Source organism: Xiphophorus hellerii, chromosome 20, assembly GCF_003331165.1.
Source record: "Xiphophorus hellerii strain 12219 chromosome 20, Xiphophorus_hellerii-4.1, whole genome shotgun sequence".
NCBI classification, from domain to species: Eukaryota; Metazoa; Chordata; class Actinopteri; order Cyprinodontiformes; family Poeciliidae; genus Xiphophorus; species Xiphophorus hellerii.
The window spans coordinates 28,511,115-28,531,100 of record NC_045691.1 but is presented as its reverse complement, the minus strand read 5'-3'; the positions used below and the strand labels follow the sequence as shown (position 1 = coordinate 28,531,100).

The 19,986-nt window shown below is 42.1% G+C and overlaps 2 protein-coding genes across 2 annotated transcripts; both read right to left on the bottom strand.

Moving 5' to 3' along the window:
* Nucleotides 1–2,704: 2,704 nt before the first annotated feature.
* Nucleotides 2,705–7,938, bottom strand: drd5a (dopamine receptor D5a). The gene has a single exon (XM_032550652.1). It carries the CDS (start codon nucleotides 7,197–7,199, stop codon nucleotides 5,817–5,819), a length of 1,383 nt encoding a protein of 460 aa, XP_032406543.1. The 5' UTR covers nucleotides 7,200–7,938; the 3' UTR covers nucleotides 2,705–5,816.
* Nucleotides 7,939–10,134: 2,196 nt separating this feature from the next.
* Nucleotides 10,135–19,986, bottom strand: otop1 (otopetrin 1). Its single transcript, XM_032548433.1, has 6 exons — nucleotides 18,933–19,986; nucleotides 17,975–18,111; nucleotides 17,375–17,433; nucleotides 17,077–17,207; nucleotides 12,914–13,818; nucleotides 10,135–11,472 (listed from the first exon to the last, which is right to left on the bottom strand). The coding sequence occupies exons 1-6, from the start codon at nucleotides 19,276–19,278 to the stop codon at nucleotides 11,302–11,304; spliced, it is 1,749 nt and encodes a 582-aa protein (XP_032404324.1). The 5' UTR covers nucleotides 19,279–19,986; the 3' UTR covers nucleotides 10,135–11,301.

Genomic DNA, 19,986 nt, shown 5'->3' with positions numbered 1-19,986 from the left:
CACAGCTGTTCAATCCCAACCCCTTGAGTTCCCTTCGCATTGTGCGTGTGGAAATGCTTTTGCGTTCACAATTAAACATACTCCTGAGTTCTGCTGTTGTTTTTCTTCGATTTGATTTGACCAAACGTTTAAGTAATCGCCGATCATGATCATTCAGGATTTTTTTCCGACCACATTTCTTCCTGGAAGACGATGGTTCCCCACCATCCTTCCAGTTTTTAATGATGCGTTTGACAGTTCTTAACCCAATTCTAGTAGTTTCTGCAACCTCCTTAGATGTTTTCTCTGCTTGATGCATGCCAATGATTTGACCCTTCTTAAACAGACTAACGTCTTTTCCACGACCACAGGATGTGTCTTTTGCCATGGTTGCATCAGCTGGGGTTAAATAACTTGTTGCCAGCTGAAAGATAATCGCCTATGCAGTACTTATCCAATAGGAGGCTTGTACCTATTTGCTTAGTTAAAGCCAGGTGGCGACTTTTTTTTTGGCCAGGCAGTGTATATAAAGTATTATAATGGAGACCAATGGAGATCGCACTGAAGTTTTACAACCATGGATCTAAAGAGACTGTGCAAAGAGGAGTGGTTAAAGATCCTGTAAGGTTTTGGTTTTTTCTCTGTTAATTTAGGTTTTTGTGTCATTTTTACTTAATTGAGTCTCGGTGTTGTCCTGTCCACCCCTTGATTGTCCCCAGGTGTTCCTTGTTTCTCCTGATTGTCTCCTTGAGTATTTAAACTCACCTGTGTTCCTTGTTCTGTCTTGTTTGTCCAGATGTCTATTGTTGACTAGTTGCTACCAGTTTTGAGCCTTAGCCTTCTGCTCATTCTGTGCTGCCTGGACTTTGGATTTGTATTTTCACCATTTATTCTCTACCTGGGTCCACCTCACCACCTTCATAACAGCACTTCTTGAAGATCCATCTTTTTGTATACTCCAACCTTGTAAAATGCCATAGAGAAAGGATGACGTGTTGTCCTACTAGCTTGTATTTAGTTTATAAAGCTCCAGTGCTCTGTTATTTATCTAGGTTCTGCCTCAGGAATTAGAAAGAGTTACCTATATATACAATAGAAGTACGCACAGTGAGAAGCACTGTATGTGTGTTTGAGAAAGGGAAAGTGTACAATATAGTTTTCAAATAACACTTGAAAACTGCAAGAAAAAAGCTGTACATTTATCAGTTTAAAAAAAATAAACGAGAGAAAAGACAGCACCGAGAAAGTTTTAAAGAGTGATATTATTTTGATAATTATTTGCCCTGTTTTCTTGTTAAACAGGAACATGTTGCAGTAAATGGGCCTCCTGAGGGTATGCAGAACTGTAAGATGAGCTCAGTGCCTGAATGCACAGATTTGGATCTTCTCTTTGCAGATGCAGTAATTTGGTTTTGATATCCTGTGATTTCTCTGTCTGTGTGACTTGTTTTCAGCATGATTTAGCAAAAACGTTGAGCGTAAAACTTCTTGGCACACCGGAGAACAAGTAAAATAGAAAAGCAGAAAATTTAAGGCTGCTTTGCTCAGAATCGCTGCACCATATTTGCAGTGGCGGTCAGGCTCCACATTCTGCACTAGCATAGATTTCTATAGCAGGGTTTCACAAATACAAGGATTTGTAAAAACTGCACAAAGGAAGTAAATGCTTTGTGGTGGCATTAAAAGAGCAACTAGAATTGAGATTATCAGCTTGTACTAGAAAACACTGAGGAAGATGAGCAACTTTTGACAGATTTCAACATGGATTCTGAAGTTTTCCAGAGAGTCACGGATTTCAGCCAGTATTTCTTGACCTCTGAGCCAAGATGGATGACGACACGGATAGTTAAGCTAAAGTAAACGGTGACAATTTCAATGTTCACTTTCACAATTTTACCTGATGTGAAACTCACCATATTAAAGTTTGGCTTTTTACATCCAATCAATTTTTTGAGCATATTCATCTTTGTGTTTTCAAGAAAATGCTGTGTTCTGCTTGTGTTACTTAAAATGAAACAGAGCAGAGTAGCAACAGTAATTTAAGCTGCACACTTATATCAAAATCATCTCCATCTCTGACTGCTGAGCAACCGTATTTTCTTTTTTTGTTCTTTCCTCTAATGCTGAATATAATGATACCGATAGAACAGACTGTACTGTGTGGTAGGATGGGGCTTGTTGAATGTCAGTCTACCTGCCTGACAATTGATTTAGATAAAAGTACAAGAAAATACCACTGGAATATGAAATTTGAAATATAAAATTTAACGGAACACATTGACCATATGTGTATGTATATACAGGTATGGAAAAAAATTAAGAGCCCACTGCACTGAACCCCATTGAAAACCTCCTGGTTATTCCACCAAATATTGATTTCTGAACTCTTCCTGAGTTAAAACATTAGTGTTGTTGTTTCTAAATGAATATGAACTTGTTTCCTTTGCATTAGTGGCATCTTTTCCATTATTTTGACCATTTCTCATTTTCTGCAAATAAATGCAAAATTTTTGCTTGGAATTTCGGAGACACGTTGTCAGTAGTTCATAGAATAAAATAACAATGTTCATCTTATTCAAACATATAGCTATAAACAGTAAAATCAGAGAGACTGATCATTTTAAGTGGACTCTTAACTGTTTCCAGAGCTGTATATATAAACCAATAGTTTTGTCTTTATGGAAAACAATACTTCAGGAAGATACTCATGCACTATACTCCACTCTGAATGACAGCCTTTTTTTATTAGACAAATTATGACACACATCACCGTTGAAAAGGACAGTAAATACATTCAGATCAGGTCATCAGGATGTGGATGTGATATCCAGCTGTGCTGTCCGATTGGTTTCAAGTAATGTCTGGGAGATTTTATTTTTATTATTATTATTTCTTTATCTTTTGGTCTTTGAGTCTGATCAGACAGAGATAGGTCTGGCTCACACAGCTGAAGCGTTACACAAGTTTTGGCCACTGTGTGAAATTAAACATCGTAGAAAATAACTCTAACAATAGCAATGTGTTAAAACAATTGTTATTTTAAGACATGAGTTAGAGATTCCAGCACACGCAGGCTTCCTCTGTGTATCCTTCACGTTAGATTTTGTGCTTTTTGCCTTTCTGTTAAAAAGCCTGTGGCAGCTCAGATTAAAGTGTCCACATGTCCTGAGCGCATGTGCTAAAAAGAGAGTCACCTGGGAGGTTGGTGTGGCGAAACGCTTCAATAATGCATTTTGGCATCACGTAACTTAAACTCTACAGGACACATTCCTTTCATGTCTCAAATCTCTTTGTTCGCCAGGCTGTAAGGCGCTAAATTGACTGCATTGGACTGTTTTAGTCATACTGTCTTGTAAGGCTTCTCTCAGTTTTCACGCTCAATGGAAAGGTGGGCACTGGGTACGCTTGATGGTTAGTAAAGAGGCAGAAAGTCCCCTTTGTGAATCCTCGGAGTAGATGGACGTTATAGACACCGGCGCACCGAGTAAAGCCTTTTAGTTAGCAACAGTTTCAGCAACAATGAACCTTTGAACGAAGGAACACGGACTTTAATTGTCAAGTAAATAAACATCTACACGTCACGTTTTTTTGTTTTCAGAACAGGACAACAACATCACGTTTTAGATATGATGTAAAGCCATAGCAGGATGGTCTATCGTGTCTACGAAAAGGTCACCAGACCCCACCATCGCCCCAGCCTTGGTGCTCAGTAGCTCAGGGAACCCCCATGTTGTGTCCCACTCCAATGGAGAGGGGCTTCTGGGAAAATTAACGATGATGGAAGCATCAGAGCCGGCCCAAGGCAGGAAATGCAGGAGCTTAGCTGCCACTCCAGTCGGCCTCAGGGCTCCTAATAACACTTAGGATCATAGGGGAAGTTGACAGATGTGGAGATATTTAAAAAAAAAAAAAAAAAAAACATCTAAACTGCTTTACTTTTTTTTGTCCCTTGCAAAAGCTTACATTCCTCTTGAATCTTTCCAGATTTCTTAACATCAAAATCACCAGCATCAATGTCATTTATTGGGATTTTATTTGAAAGACCATTACAAAGTATGAAATGGTTGGGAAATGTTGCGTGTTTATACTTTTTGTATGTAATTGTAAATCTAAAATGTGTGGATTGGTATTCAGGCCCCTCAAGACAATATTGTGTGCATCCACCTTTAGTTGCGATCACACCACCATGTTTGTTCCTCTATCGTCTTTGCCCATCTAGAGATGGACATTTTTGCAGATACTTCTTAGAATAACAAAGTAGCTGAAGCTCAGTCAGATTGCATGGCAAGCATCAGTGAACATAAATTGTCAGGTCTTATTTTCTGAATTGGATTCCGGTGTGAACTTTGATCTCTGATCACTTAAAAGCATAGACACACTTTCATCTAAACCATTCTTCTGGTCGTCTGTTTAAAGTCACTGTCTTGCTGAAAGGCAAGTCTCCACCCCAGTTTCATGTCTTTTACAAGGTTTTTTTTTTTTTTTTTTAGGATTGCCCTATTTGTGTCCCTCCCCTGAGCTGTAGATCTCTGAAGTTCCTCCAAAGTTGCCATAGTCCTGTTGGATGCTTCTCTGATCTATGCTTTCCTTTCCCAGCTTGTGAGTTTAGGTTTGGCGTCAAATATTTTAATATCTCAATTTTGCCCTCATTCCCGCAAAAGAAAATTAGCTTTCACACCTACTGGTAAAAACGGGGTGTTTTTTTACTTGTAGAAATTTATTACATATGGATTTTGTTTTATCATGACTTGAAGAAATGTGCTTTTATTGAGACAAAAAATGCCAGTTGAATGATTTTAAATGATTAGCCCATAGTTTTCAGCCAAGTAACAAAGAGATTAAATAAGTTAGCCTTTCCTATAACAGTTATCTTTAAACACAGGGCTAATCTCTGCATAATTTAAGGTAATAGTTCTTTAGAAGGACCGTGTGGCGGCTAATCACCTATACATGTCCAGAACACACACTGCACGCTTTTTATTTAGGTGTACTGGTATTTTGGTGGGTTTGCAGCCTTGTGATGCATTTTCCATTTTCAGATTAAGATCTAAGAAGTTCAAAGCTTGCCGTTGTGTTTTATAACATAACAGTAAGCTTCTCTACGGTATAAATCAGCTTTATACCTTGATTTGACAGCTGTGTTCATTAGTCTTTGTGAAAATCGGGACGTTTACCAAGATTACATTACAAAAAGATGGACTCTCTTTACTATTTGGGTGATGTCTGGTGGATTTTTTTGCATTTAAATATTTTTGTCTTGGTCGATCACATAAAATACCAATTAAATTTGTCTCTAGTGTGACAAAATGTAAAAAAGAAAAAAAAAAAGTTCAAGGGTCGGGAGTGCTTCTGCAAGGCACTGTAGTTACTTTGACCAGACTGCCTGAGCACAGTTGTTCCACAGTGTGTTTGCCCAGTGTAAATATCTTGCTTTTTACCTTTATAATGAATTAATTCAAACAGTTTGAAGGTTCATAACTTTGTGTTCCCATAAATCTCTATGAATATTTTGAATCTGAGGCTGTCCTTTGATTCTCTTGGCCCAGCTCTGATTATTTACCCTTTAGCTGATAAAAATCTGAAATATCAATTTAAGGATTTGTTTGTTTGTTTGCTTTGGCTGACTATTTTCATTTCTGCATTTAAACCAAGATGTTCAAATGTGGAATTTAAATAATGATGGAGCATGGACAATATAAAATCGTGCTGCTTTAGTTGCTGATGGATGTTAAACTTAATCAGAAGTGGACCTTGGAATCAAATTCTGCCCAGGGCCCCGTATAACTTTGGGCCGGCTCTGAGAATCACCAACACACCCAGTGACGCACCGTGTGGAGTCAGTGTAATCCGTTTGGGGTGAAAGGTGACAACCTGTCCAGACTGATGTCCGCTTCGCAGTCCTCCAAGTCGCAAACGGAGTCTGTGGCGTTGTCGTTGTTGTGAGAAAACTGAGAGATCCTGTCGAACGTCTCTTCGTGCTCCATACATTCGACCACGTTGGGGATCATGTTGACGTACGCGTTGGCGATCTCCTTGTGGATGATCGTGTCCTGGTTGTAAGAGACCAGCTCGTTGCTGATGTTCACCGTCTCCACGGGTGTGCTGGAGCAGAAGTGGCGACAGCCCAGGAGGCTGGCGAAGGCCTTCCTGAACTCGTTGTTGAAGGCGTAGATGATTGGGTTGAGGGATGAGTTGGCCCAACCGAACCACACGAAGACGTCAAAGGTCGTCTCGCTGACGCACGGCAGGCCCGCGTCTCGGTCCGCAGCCGGCTTGTTGCAGAACGGGACCATGCAGTTCAACACGAAAAAGGGCAACCAGCAGCACACGAAGACGCCCATGATCACAGAAAGAGTTTTAAACACTTTGGTTTCCCGTTTGATTGAAGTTTTCAGCGTGTTGTGGTGTTGGCACTCTATCCTGTTGCTTCGGCAACTTTGAGCGTGCTCCGCCGCTCTCTCCAGGGACGCTATCCTTCTGATCTGGATCTGAGCAATCCGATAAATCCTGGTGTATGTTACAATCATGATCGCCACGGGAATATAGAAACTTATGAGCGAGGAGGAGATTGCGTATTCGCGGCTCAGACTGGAGTCGCAGTTTTCCTCCAGTTGCCGACTCGCGGAGGAGTTGTGCGCTCCGGCCAACCCGTCGGCGGTGGCTTTGTGCCAGTTCAGCTGGACCGGTATGAATGAAATCAGCACGGACAGTGTCCAGGTGATGCTGATCATGACAAAGGCGACCCGCTGGGTCATTTTCCTCTCGTATCGAAAGGGGCTGGAGATGGCCCAGTACCGATCCACGCTGATGATGCAGAGGTTGAGGATGGACGCGGTGGAACACATGATGTCGAAGGCGACCCAGACGTTGCAAAAAGTGCCAAACGGCCAGTACCCGGCCACTTCTGCTACAGCCTTCCAGGGCATCACCAGCACCGCCACGAATAAATCCGACAGAGCCAGGGACACTATGAAGATGTTGGTGACTTTGGTCCGCAGGTGGCGAAAGCGCAGCACCGCGGAGCACACCAGGATGTTCCCCAGCAGAGTCCAAAGGATGAGCAAGGACAGCAGGCAGCCGGTCACCGTGCGCACCACCACATCCTTCCCGCCGTCGTTTGTCGCCTCTGTTTCAGTGCTGTTCCACATGATCTCTCCGAGGGGCGCCGGCACGGTATCGATCCCCTGCACCGAAGATAGATACCTGGCCGGGTTCTCCATTTCCCCCCCTCACCTCTTCTCTTCAAGTAAAACTACAGTCCGTATCTCCGTGCGTGCGGGCGGGCTCAGCTTTCAGCCAGTCTCCGGACTGTCCGCGATGACCCGCTGGGCAGCCACCTTGATGCGCAGCACAGAATAGAGGGAAAGCAAGAGCAGGGAGCTTTGGAATTAAACCAAACGACGCACACGGCGCGCTGAAGGACCCAAACGCGGCGAGCAGGGGGGGAAGCATATTGGGGAAAAGCCCGGTCGCTCCGGTCGTGTGACCGGGCTGCCCCTCTGGATCCGTCAGTCCAAGATATTCTGAGCACGGTGAGGACGAGAAGGGAGTCCCTCCAGCTTTACTCTCACACACATCGACGCACGTTCACACGAACACCCAACCAGGTCTTGGCGCATGCACCATTACGCCTTCTTTGTGAGTGGCGTCAACGCACAATTGCGCACTGGGGACCAACAAGATGTCTCGTTGGGACACTCCAAAGGGCGTAATTAAAGGCTTCACAATAAAAGAAGAAGAAGAAGGAAAATAAAACGATTTTCTTTTTTTTCTTCTTGTGGTCATTTTGTGCCTGCTTTGTATTTAACGCCATGCAGTGAACGAAAAATAAATAAGAGAAGCAGCAAGGCGTTCCACATAAGATAACCGGGTTGCAACTTTGCGAAAGTATTCACACCCCTCAACTTTCTCATGCTTGAGATACTTTGAAACAACAATAGAACAATATAAAGCGGTGCGGCAAAATGTGGCGCTCATTTGCATCCAGCCCGGTTTGCTCTGCTACACCTAAATCAAATCCAGTCCACGAAAGAAGTAAACAGAATCATCCTGCGTGGGTTTAAAATTCAAGTAAAACTTCAGGTGTTCTCCGTAGACCTAAGATATTTGTTGGGTAACATTAGTGAGCAAAATACACCGTAGACTAAGAAATGTCGAGGTATAACGGGGCAACGGTGTCACAAGCGTTAGATATTTCAACAAAGCTCTGTTGGAAAGAGTATACCACGACTGCAAAACCGACCAAGACACGACTACCTACTTCATCTTGACAGGCAGGTCAAGGAGAAGACTCTGGCGCAGAGATCCGAAACTCAGGTGGGAGAATCTGTCTGTCATAAGAACTTTCCCACAAGCCCCACAGAGAACACGGCAAATACACACGCACTGGTAATTTGAGACCAAAATGTAACTTCTTCTCTTTTTTTTTTCTTTTTTTTTTTGACCAACATGCAAAACAGTGTCTGGGGGAGAAACAAATGGCGCACAGCAAACCATTTCCAGGCTGAAACCAATTTTTATTTGTAAGAATAATAAATAATAATCATTAAAAAAAACAACCATGTATCCTTATCGAGAAAATGTGGGGGAAAAAAGGTCAAACGATTCGAATAGGCGCTGTACTCTAACACAGCAAACTGCCTGACAGTTCGCTGAACAACCAACACAGACTCTGTCCGTGGTGCTGAAACGCAGGCAGCCCGCAGCAAAGACGATCAGGATGTAGTTTGGGAGCAAACAAAAAAAAAGCTCACGTTCAAACATATTTTTAGCACTATAGTTTAAGAAAATATATCCTTCATTTTTATTTTTATTTTTTTTTAGATATTTATATGGGCTGCCATTTCGACACTTCAGTGTGCTGGAACATATTTCTCGGACTATTCCTGATCCCAGGTGCTTGTTTACTCCCCCCTCTAACAATCCCTGACTGGAGGTCAAAGCTCACCCTCTTCAGGGACTTTTCTTTTCAAAGCCGGTGAGTCACACACTCGCACTCATCGGGCTCGGAGAGCGAGGAGCGCCGCGTCGCCGTGTGTCAGTGCAGCGGCAACATCGGCGCGGCTTCCGCCTCTGAAACGTCACGGCTATTTTTAGACGTGTCTGCGTGCCTGTCAAATCGTTCAGACACTCTGCTGGAATAATCCCCTTGACGTCCGGTGCCAAATTCTCTCGGAGTAGCCTGACCCATAATCTGCGGGGATCAGGCCACGCCAGGAGGCGAAACGGCAAAACGGCGTCCCATCCAGCACTTAGGATACCTCTGCACTTCGCAAACGTCACAAGGGCGTTATGCATACATTCAAGTGTTGTGAGGGAACCTTTGTTTTTCGTCGCTAAAGCCGCAATGGACTGATTTCCTTTTCAAACAAACGGGGGGGGGGGGACAACAGAATATCGCAATTTAAAAATTCAACATGGAAAGAGAAATATTTATTTCGAGTTTCTTTTTGCTCTTTGGAAGTCGCTTAAAACTAGATTTGTATTTGTCAAAGATTTTATCGGCTCCCCCCACACAAGCATTTAGTGAAAAGCAACACGCTTAAGAAATTAAAGTGGCCGTTGTGCTTCAAACCAGTCTGGCTCCACCCAGTGGTGTGAATGGGTGCTGCAGCCGGACGTACATCTCACTGCCTCACCAACAAACCCTTGACTGATGGAAAACGTCCGTAAACATATTTCACTCCCAACACGATGATGTTCTCTAAACTAAACCCATCTATTGCAGCTCGGGTTGTATGCGTGTGTGCGTGTTGGAAGGTGAACTTCCACCATTGTTTGCAGTCTCTAACAATTTTTCTTCAATGATTTCCCTGTGCTCCGGTTCATCCGTCTTGCCACCAACTCTTGCCAACTTCCCTGTCACTGCTGGAGAAAAGCATTCCCACAGCATAAAGCTGTTACCACCATGTTTCGCTGTGCGGACGGTGTGTTCAGGGTGATGAGGAGTGTCAGCTTCTGCCTCACACGGCATTTTGCGTGTGCAAGCGGAGTCATCGCACGCATTATTTTCTCCCACTTCACAATCATGCTATATTTGTTGTTTAAAATCCCAATAAAATGAACCTAGGTTTGTGGTTGCAAAGTGAAGTGGAAACGTTCAAGTGGTATCGGTCCTTTGTAAGACAGAAAAAAAAAAGGAAAATATGATAAGTCTTAAGTTTGAAAAAGAAAATATTTTTTTATTGTATGCACAGAGTATGTACATATATATTGATGTAATCTCTTGAAAGCAGAATTTAATCAAATAGACAAAAAATGTCACGGCAGCTGAGAGATCTTTTGATCAGAGTAGCAGAATATACAGGACTACAGTAATATGCGAGAATAATTTATTTTTTTGTTGTTTTTTGTTTTGTTTGCTTGCTTGTTTCCCACAACTTGGCACATAGAAAACCCGAAAGGATAGCACCAGGCTGAGAACTCAATCGGACACCTGAATAAAACCTTCAGCAGAATTTCATAGTAACGTCTTTAGTGCAAAGTTTTGTCCCAGGCTGTGATTGTTTTTATTGCATTTCCATTAGTGACAGCACTCATCTGTGGTGGCTGGTAATGGCAGCAACAATATTTTCTGGTATGAAATTAAAGAAGTATCTATCCTGACACGTGATAACAGTGTGAATTTTATCTGGCTCACAATTAATGTAATTATTTGAAATACACGTTCCAATCAGATGAACAGATTATAGATTCAGAGCGTACAACGACTCTGATGGCTGAGAGACGAACGAGCTGAGAACTAAAGTCCAACTAGTAGCAAAATGCAAAAAATGTAGTGATAAGATTGTAAATGCAAACTTGAAATTCTACTATGCATTCTGGTTTACTACTCAGTCTAAACTTTAAACATTGATAAGTGAGAACGTCATCCATTTACATTGTATGCAGTGGCTGCACTGTTAACTTTTGGATATTGTGACTCGGTCAGTGTTCTACAGTCTGTATTTAGTCACGATTATGAGAATATATAATGTGCATTTCAGATTAAGCATTCAGTTCTACAATGGATTGTACCCAAGTTGAAACAATCATCAAAACAGATTATAAAGTACTAAAGAGTCCCTATAAATATAGCAAAATATCTATATTCTCCATATAAATATATATAAAACGCTTTCTGTTATTCTTCAAGGAGCACAGGCTCTATGGTTTGTCTCTCCAAAGTTTAGTTTTTCTTTCAAGTCTGCAGCAGAAGTGACCCTGATGGCCTCCTGAACAGTTGACCTGCGCTGCGCTGCGGTGCAACGGCTGGGGACTGGTTGCTGGATGCTGGCAAGGGTTCCGGTGCATCTTGTCGGGCAGCGTTCGCCGGATCTTCGGTCAGACTCGGCGAAACACCTCGAACAGGGAGGCCACGGAGTGCATGCGGTAGAAGAGGCTGAGAGGAATGGCAAAATTGAGAACAGTGGTCCACCTGCTGAAGCCGAACGTCGCCTCTTCCAGGCCGTTGTCGTACTGCGGCCTGCAGCCGAAGGCGGGAAGGATCCACAGCTGAAAGAAGAAAAGGTGTGGTTTTTGAAAAAAAAAACATTTTTTTAAAATGAAACAAGGGGAAACGTGAGACTCACTGTTGCAGAAATGATACTTTACATTCATTATTACTGGAGTCATATGTCCGTCCGGTTGAATAGAAACCCTTTCACATTTTGTCATTAGAGTTTCAAATTTCAATGTTTCAATATTTCGGTAGCGAAACACAAAGGAGTTTTTCATTGGAAAGTAGAAGAAAATGACAGATTGCTTTCAAAGGTTAAAACACATAAAACTCAATCAATGTTGGCCGTGTACATGTACTCAGCCCCCTTTACTTTGATACTCCTAAATAAAATCCAGTACAACCCCATGGTTTCTAAACCAACCTAATCAGTAAACAGATTCCGCCTATGCAGAGTCTCTAAGGGCCTCAGAGGTTTGCTGGAGAACAGTAGTTAACAAACACCATCATAAAAACAAAGGAGCACAGGACACGTCAGAGAGAAAGTTGTGGAGGAGCTGAAAAAGCTCGGTTAAATATTCCAGGCTTTGAACATCTCACAGAGCTGATGTTCAATTAAATCACCTGAAAGTGATGAGAGGACAGCATAACTAAAAACCCAACAAATCGTGGCTTATGCTACACTGACAGACTTGGCTAAAGTGAGCATTAATCAGAGCAGCAGCCAAAAGGTCCATTGAAGCTCTGGAGGAGCTGCAGCGATCCAAAACTCAGGTGGGACATTCTGTCGCTATTAGCTGTGCACACACAGAAAACTTGTTGGAAGAAAGCCACTGGAAATCTTGTTTGCAGTTTGCCACAAGCCACATGAAGGATACAGAAAAATCAGCACTAGATGTCAGCCCAAACAAAATGGTAGTGGCAGCATCATAATCGGGGGTTGCTATTCCTCAGCAGAGGAAGAGTAGTTGGACAGAGTTGAAGGGAAAATGGACAGAGTTAACAACAAGAAAATCCCGTAGAGGTCCCGCAAGACTTGGTTTGTCTTCCAACCGAACAAAAACTTAAATGTACAGACATGTACATTTAATGACAAAATGTGAAAACATTTGTTTTGTGAGCACCTTTGAAAAGTATGATACTCAAATAGTTGCATACTTCACCAGAGTGTTAGTAACTCTGGAGGGAATGCTATGTGCACATAATATCTTGTATAAATTTAGGATTTTCCAGTTGCAAGGTTTCTAAAAGTTTGTTTTTTAAGTATGAGACTGAACCAAGACAGTAATAGGTGACACAATATTTTTTTTTAAATGGAGGGAGACAGTCATGTAGTATGAAAACACTAGTTCTTCAATTCATTGCAAAACCCAAAATAAGTGCCACAAATTTTAGGCAGTAGATTATTACTACGACTCGAAAGTTTGATCGAGTTACTTTACAAGCTAGGTTGTGAATCCTGTTTACATGGTTTTGACGGTGTGTAGAAAAACTTACCGAAATATTGCACAATAACAGGAAAACAGCAATGTTCTTCAGGACGAGCCTCTTCATATTTAAGGGTTCCGCAGCGTGAATGTCAACGGGCAGCGGCACATTCGACTGCTTCCTCTGAGATCCGTACACCTGTCCGTTCTCCTCCTGCTCGTTCTCCATGGAACTGGAGCCCTCACCTGGAGACTCGTATGCCTGGTTGTCAATCCCGTTTAAGGGAGGCAGAGACGAAGTCACCGAGAAAACCTCCGGATTGGTGGGCAACTCCGGGTCCGCCTTCTCTAAGCTCTCCTGCTGGCGATAAAGGGACTCGATGATGAAGAGGTTCTGGATGTACTTCTCCAGAATAATTAGGAGGGAGTAGATTAGGTTGGTCCAGCGGTAAGGAGGGTCACTCTTGCTGCTCAGTACTGACACGATGCTGCACCAGGACATGAACCAGGAGCCCAGGGCCGACCCGAACAGCAGCTCCGTGTCCAGTTGTCTCGAAGGGTTCTTTGATGCGTCAAGAGGCATGTGGTTGGCGCGGTAGATGAGCAAACCCAGAGCGCCGGCAGAACACATGACCACCAGCATGACGATGCCGTAAATGTAGAACATAGAAATGGCTGACAGGTGAACTTCCAGGGGGCCCGGTAACCGTGTAATGTAGACCACCAGTATTCCTATAGTGCTGACCAGTGCGAGGAGACCTAGAATGGGGCCTAAAGTCAACCCCTGGGTTTTGGTGACCAGACTTTTTCTGTTTGAGGATATGTCAATGGTGCGTCCGATGTTTTTCCACATGACGAAAAGCAGCGCGGAGACAAAGATGTGGTACTCGATGTTGAACGGGAAGAGGTACGTGAAGCTCCGGGAGAACAGGGCGCATGTGGTTGTCGTGCAGTTGCACTGCAGCGCCGGCTCCTCTGGAAAACAGGTAAAACAAGAATGCGTACAAAGACATGAGAGACAAATTGTGAGTTGCACAACAAAATATCGTTGTTATGCCAACCATTATTAAAACACGCCCATCTATTGAGACGTAACAATGGAAGAAACTAAAAGGCTTAAAAAGTGTCGCAAGTACTGTGAGTTTAGTGAAGGGCAGAAAGAGTCTGTAAACAGATAACAATGACATGATGAAATCTAAAACAAAGGAGACTTTTTAAATAAAATAACAATGAGTGTGCAGAAGTAATTAAGTAATATTACCACACTTACCATAACATTGCAATATTAACCAAATGGATGCAGAGAAACTCATCTGAACAGAATTTTTGTAATTCAATAAGATTCCAACAAATCTTATTATATTTAGGCCTAAATATAATATTGGGTTGACTAATGTGCAGCAGTTGTTGCTATTTTGATGTGCAGATTAGATGTTTTAGTTCAAAGCATTTTACAATATACAGTCTCATTAACGGAGACACAAACACTGGTCTCTAAAAGCAACTCTAATGTAACGGATATTAAGAATATATGAGGAGGTTATTTGCACAACGCAAATGTTCACTCTTAGCAAAGAGCTCAAAATGCCTAACAATAACATAATAGTAATATAATTATAATATTTAATCCAACTTAGTTTATTTATGTAGTGCCAATTCATAGCACATCTTTGCAAGGAAATAAGTCAATTCAATCCAATCATAGATATATTTCAGTCAATCCTACTTATAAAGCAATGCAGTAAAGTTAACTGTAGTTGGTGCATTTTTTTTATAATCAGTAGGTTTGAATTAGTTAAATGCTTCTTGGGAATTCAGTGAAATCAAATATATCACCTGTTGCTTTGCGTATGTAGTTGCACACGTTTACAATCCAGCGGCACGGTATTTTATCTGAGAATTTAAAATCTATCAGTTTATTCGCTCAGTTTAACAAACGCCATCATTAAGTCACAAAATCACATACCTGTCATTTCTAATGGAGTTAAACAAAAGGCCGTTTGCCCTCCCATTCTTCTTGCTGTACATTTGGTGCCCTGCTAGGCGTCGATGACATTTTAACCCTACACTGTCAGGCGAAAATAAGTGAGCAGTCTGCTGCTGTTGAGTATTGTAAAGGTAATATCCAATACGAAAATATAATAATAAACTAATTTGTAACATCTTCAAATGTGTGATGTTTTCCATCGTATTTACACGACAGGGACATTATTAAACCCAATAAGAGTTCATTTCTGTCATCCTGGGTCTCCCGGGCCAGACGGGATTCCTAACTGGTTCCAAAGTTTGCTTTGGAACCAGTTCTTATAAAGAATATCAAGAACATACTTTAAAATATTAGACCAGTCAAACCAGTTCAATTAGTTTTTAATAATCTCTTTTTACGCACTAAACTGGTGCGTAATCAGCATTATTTCAGCAGGCTTCAACTTGCCAACATTTCCACTCACTGTTTGAGTAAATCCTCCTAAGCCGCAGCAATGTTTCTAATAAACAAACACAAATGGATCAAACACTGGATTAGCTCCACCTCCAGCAACAGAACAAAACGTGATTACATAAAAATGTGATTACATAAGAATTTGTATTCTTTTGAAGTTGTATAAGGCGTATATTGAAATGAACAAATATGTACATTTTAAGTTAGGGTTTTAAAACAACTGGTAAAATTATATATTTACACACACCATGTGAAAAGACGTTTTCCTCTTTGACATTAAATCAGTTTTTTTTATATATTTCAGATTAGTCAGGATGAGCAAAATTATTGCAAAATGACAGAATAATAAATAACATAAGAGACATTTTTAGAGGATTTCTTTCCACTAATTTCAGAAGTTACCTTTTCATCTGTCTTTAAGCAGTTTAAAAAAAAGTTCACATGAAATGGCTTCATAAAGTTCTGATTCAAGTTAAATAGCGCATTGGCGCACTTTAACTTTAAGGCAACGCCTCAAAAATACGACTTCCTGCGTCCTTTTGTAAAAATCTGAAGACCTTTTTTTTTATGAGACATTTTCTGTCATTTGATGAAACAAACTGTAAGACTTTTGGCCATAATGAGCATCAATGCATTTGGAGGAAAAGAGGAAGCTTGCCAATCTCTGAACCTCATCCCAAATGTGAAGCATGGAGGCGGCAGCATTATGTTGTGGGACTCTTGCTTCCCTCCCTTCTATTTTATGAAGGGGGAATTTGTTCCCTTCATAAAATAGAAGGCATCAAAAGCATGATGTGGAAATATTGAAGCAACATTTCAAGACATCAGCCACACTCAGCGTTTTGGAGCAATCGTCACAATGCTCTCATCTCAGTACCAAAACATTTGACCAAAGTCGTACAATTTAATTTTAATAATGCTAAGAAATGCATGTGAACTTTTTTTGTCCTAGCTTTCTGTTGTTCCCCCAACTTTCTGACTTCATATTACTTTATATATTGCATGTCTTTTCAATTTCAACAAGTATTTCTTTTATGCCATATTTCGACTTTTCTCTGGAACGGAACTCATTCTTAGGTATATAATATTAAGTAATTTTCCTAACAGCAATAAATCAAAGTTCTTCACCTGGACTGTTTTTATTGCTTTTCCGTGTTCAGTCATAGCAGGTAATATTCTACTGATTTGAAATTTCCCCCGTTACCTGAACGCACCTGCAGTTGAATGTATGTTTTATACTTACCCACTGCGTGTAAAGCCCACTGTGGTTATTGGTTGCCCCCAGGGGCACACCTTAACAAAACCCTGCCGTGTGCCCCAACCCCCCCGCCACCCCCTGGAGGTGGAGCTGCACCTTTTAATTAAAAGGGGACCAGTCAGGGTGCAGCCACCCTCACAGCCAGCCGGATATGAGGAGGAGCAACTGAACCCCCCAACCCCAGGCTTAGATGTATCAGTTACTGTAATTGCAGCACCCTTGGGACTAAGCAGCCTTGGGATAAAGATGTCTAGGGTCAAGCGGGGGGGTTGCCAAAGTCGGCAGCGGTGGCTGAAGTGTGCGGAAAGGGCCAGGAAGGGGGCAGCCAGGGCCAGCAAATCTGTGCTCCACTGTGAAACCTAATAGAGAGATGTTCGACACAAACAAGACCTACTGGGAGGCTAAGCTTCCCTCCCTTCCCCTCTCAGACCCTCCTCTCTTTTAGTTTTCTTTCATCCATTGAAGCGAGCTCTCAAGTGGACAAGTGTACTTTTCTTCTGAGGTACAAGGCAGCAATCGACCTACTGGCCCTTACCTGTGGTGATATTTTGAAATTCCACGCCGGAGGTTTGTCTGATGTGGTTGTTCATAAAATGCTCGGTCTCCGACATCACGCCGTTGCACCACAGGATGAGGTTGGTGAAGACCGCGTGCATCACTCCAAACCTGAGTAGACATTTATGTCATAATCATGTAACAGCGTGTGGAAATAGTTGGTGTCTTACACTGCAAGTATTTTTTAGACACATGGTACAAAAAGTCTGAAAGGTGGGATGTGCATTTCCATTCTTTTAACATGACTCTCAAATAATAAAACACTAGAGTTCAAATACCTTTCAAATGTCTCAAAGCTCTTGATCACATCCTTGATGTGAAACCAGAGAAAATGTACCTAAAAAGTAGAAAAAAGAGAGAAGAAAACAAACAACACAAAAGTAAACGTCTTGAAAGGCTTGTAAAAACAAAATCAAATTAAGTTCACAGTTCCGGCATTTGGCACAAATGCCACTGTTAAATGTTCAAAAATGATTACTAATCTTAAATTGAGTGTTTAAGTCTCTTTAAAACACAGATTTGTGGGGTGCTGTGGTGGTGCAGCACAACCCACATATTGTGACCGGTGGTCACAGGTTCGACTCCCGGCCTGGCGACATTTGCCGCAAGTCTTCCCCGTCTCTCATTACCTTCTTTCTTGTCAAACTACTTTCAAATAAAGGCCACTAGAGCCAACAAAACTGTTAAAAAAAAAACCTTTGCCATATGAGGTTACACTAAAATAACATGGAAAAGGAGATGATTACAGTGTTTCTGCAACAAAGGGCACTTCTTTATCCAGGGTTCTTTGGTGGTACACAGATAATAAGGACCTAGCTGGTAAAATGCTGACAAAAGATTATCACGTCGATGATATTAAAGCAGGTTTGTAAACTTACCTGTGCTATGGTGTGAACTACATGGGTGACAGGATAGACTACGTACACTTCCGACAAGCACAGCCGATATCCGACGTAGTATCCAATTTTCAACGCGTCCATGATCAGTGAGAGGACAGCGAGAAGAGTTAAACCACCTACAAAGAAAAAAAAAGAAACAAATTCCACAATGTTTGTCATTTACAGTGACTTGGAAAAACAACCATAAGCACGAAACGGTTCAGTGTCTCCAGGAAACTGATTTGACAGAAAGTAGCACATACTGTAATTATGATTTTTTTTTGTTTTTGTTTTGGTTCAAAGTGAGGCATGAAATTATATGATCTACGTTCGCCATCTACTGTTGCCAGTTTCCTCGCAGCATGATGGTGACATCATCATATTCCACCATGGGGATGGTGTGATCAAGGTTGATACAAGAAAAGAAAAGAGAAAAAAAGAGAGTAGAATTTCTGTCTAATTTGACCAGAGCATCTTCTTCCACATATCTGCTCTTATCATTTTTAATTTAACTTAAAGGTTTCTGGTCTTTACGACACTCATTCAATTTTCACACAGGTCAACACTGTTTTCTATTAAAATGTGACTTATTGAGGTTGCCTAGGATCTTATTTAGGGGGCGTTGCAGTGAAGGTTGGCAAATATGTAGGCCACACTTTCCAGATTTTTGTTTGCAGTTGCAGCCTAACGTCGATCTGTCACATAAAACCACATTGAAATGCATTGAAACAGACAAAATGTGAAAAAAGTTAAACGGGTGTGAATACTTCTTCAAGGCAATGCATATCAGTATTTAAGAAATCACGTATATGTTTTTGTCCCCCTGATGAATATACAGTATATATATATATATATATATATATATATATATACTGTATATAAATGTCCACAACTTTCTCTCCTGCAGATCATCTAACGGGACGCTTATGCATCTGATTGCCTCCTCTACCAAGCTCACCTCTTATCCAGCATGTAGTGGCATTGACGTCCCTCTCGGTTCGTGTTTTCCTCTGGCTGCGCCTCACCAGGATGTACCACATCATCCAGATCAGCTGCAGTATCATGAGGCCGGTGGTGAAGGACAGCAGGTCCTTCTCCTCAACGGAGGCCTTTTGTTGCGCGATGGCCAGCATCAGCGCCACCCCGACCAGCAGCACGTTTATCCCATACTGAGCGCTGAGCAGCTCCGCGTTCTTCCGCGGGTAGTCCCCCGACAGCTTGAGCTTGGCGAAGACCTTCTTGTCCCGTATGGAATCGGAGGATGACGAGGAAGAGGAGCTCTGGCTGTACTTGTTCAGGGACATGATGCTCAGGCCGCCGTGTTCCGCCACCTGCGGGTTAATGTGCAAAAGCTGCAACGGTGCGAGGGAAAAGTTTTTGCGCGCTATAAGTGCATCAGAGGGAGGCCAGGTGAGCTACGGATTTCCACAGGGCGCTGACTCAGAGGGATACAAAGAGTGCCAAGCATGAACTCGATCTTCAAGGTCCGGCTCAGTGGTTACGCACAAGCTCCAGTGTCCAGCCTCGTCCGGGATTGACTTGATAGATGCCAGTGTCGCCTCGTGGGCCTAACCCCGAAACACAAATATCTGCGCGTCTAATAAGCCCGCTGAGTCACATCAAATGAGGGTTTTAATTACGTTCATAGGTGATCCCAGGGATCCGCCTTGTGGAAACACCCATGTTTCTAAGAAGCTGGTTGATCTCCCTGTGTCAGCCATGTCGACTATTCATTGTCTAAGAAAAGCTTAAGACCTACCACGTAAAGTTCACCCACACAGCAGAAAAACACGTTTCGCCCAAATCCTGCGCCTCAGTCCAACTGGCGGACACCGTCTCGCTGGCAGCCGTCCAGGTGCTGAGCTGAAAGACAAAGAGGACCAGTTCACACTCCGTCTACCGAGTAGATGATACATTCTAGAGGCAGATCACTGATGTTAGATGATCAAAAAAAAAAAAAACCCCATCTATTGTTTAATTCACAATGGCTTATTGTGCAGTCACGGAGATTT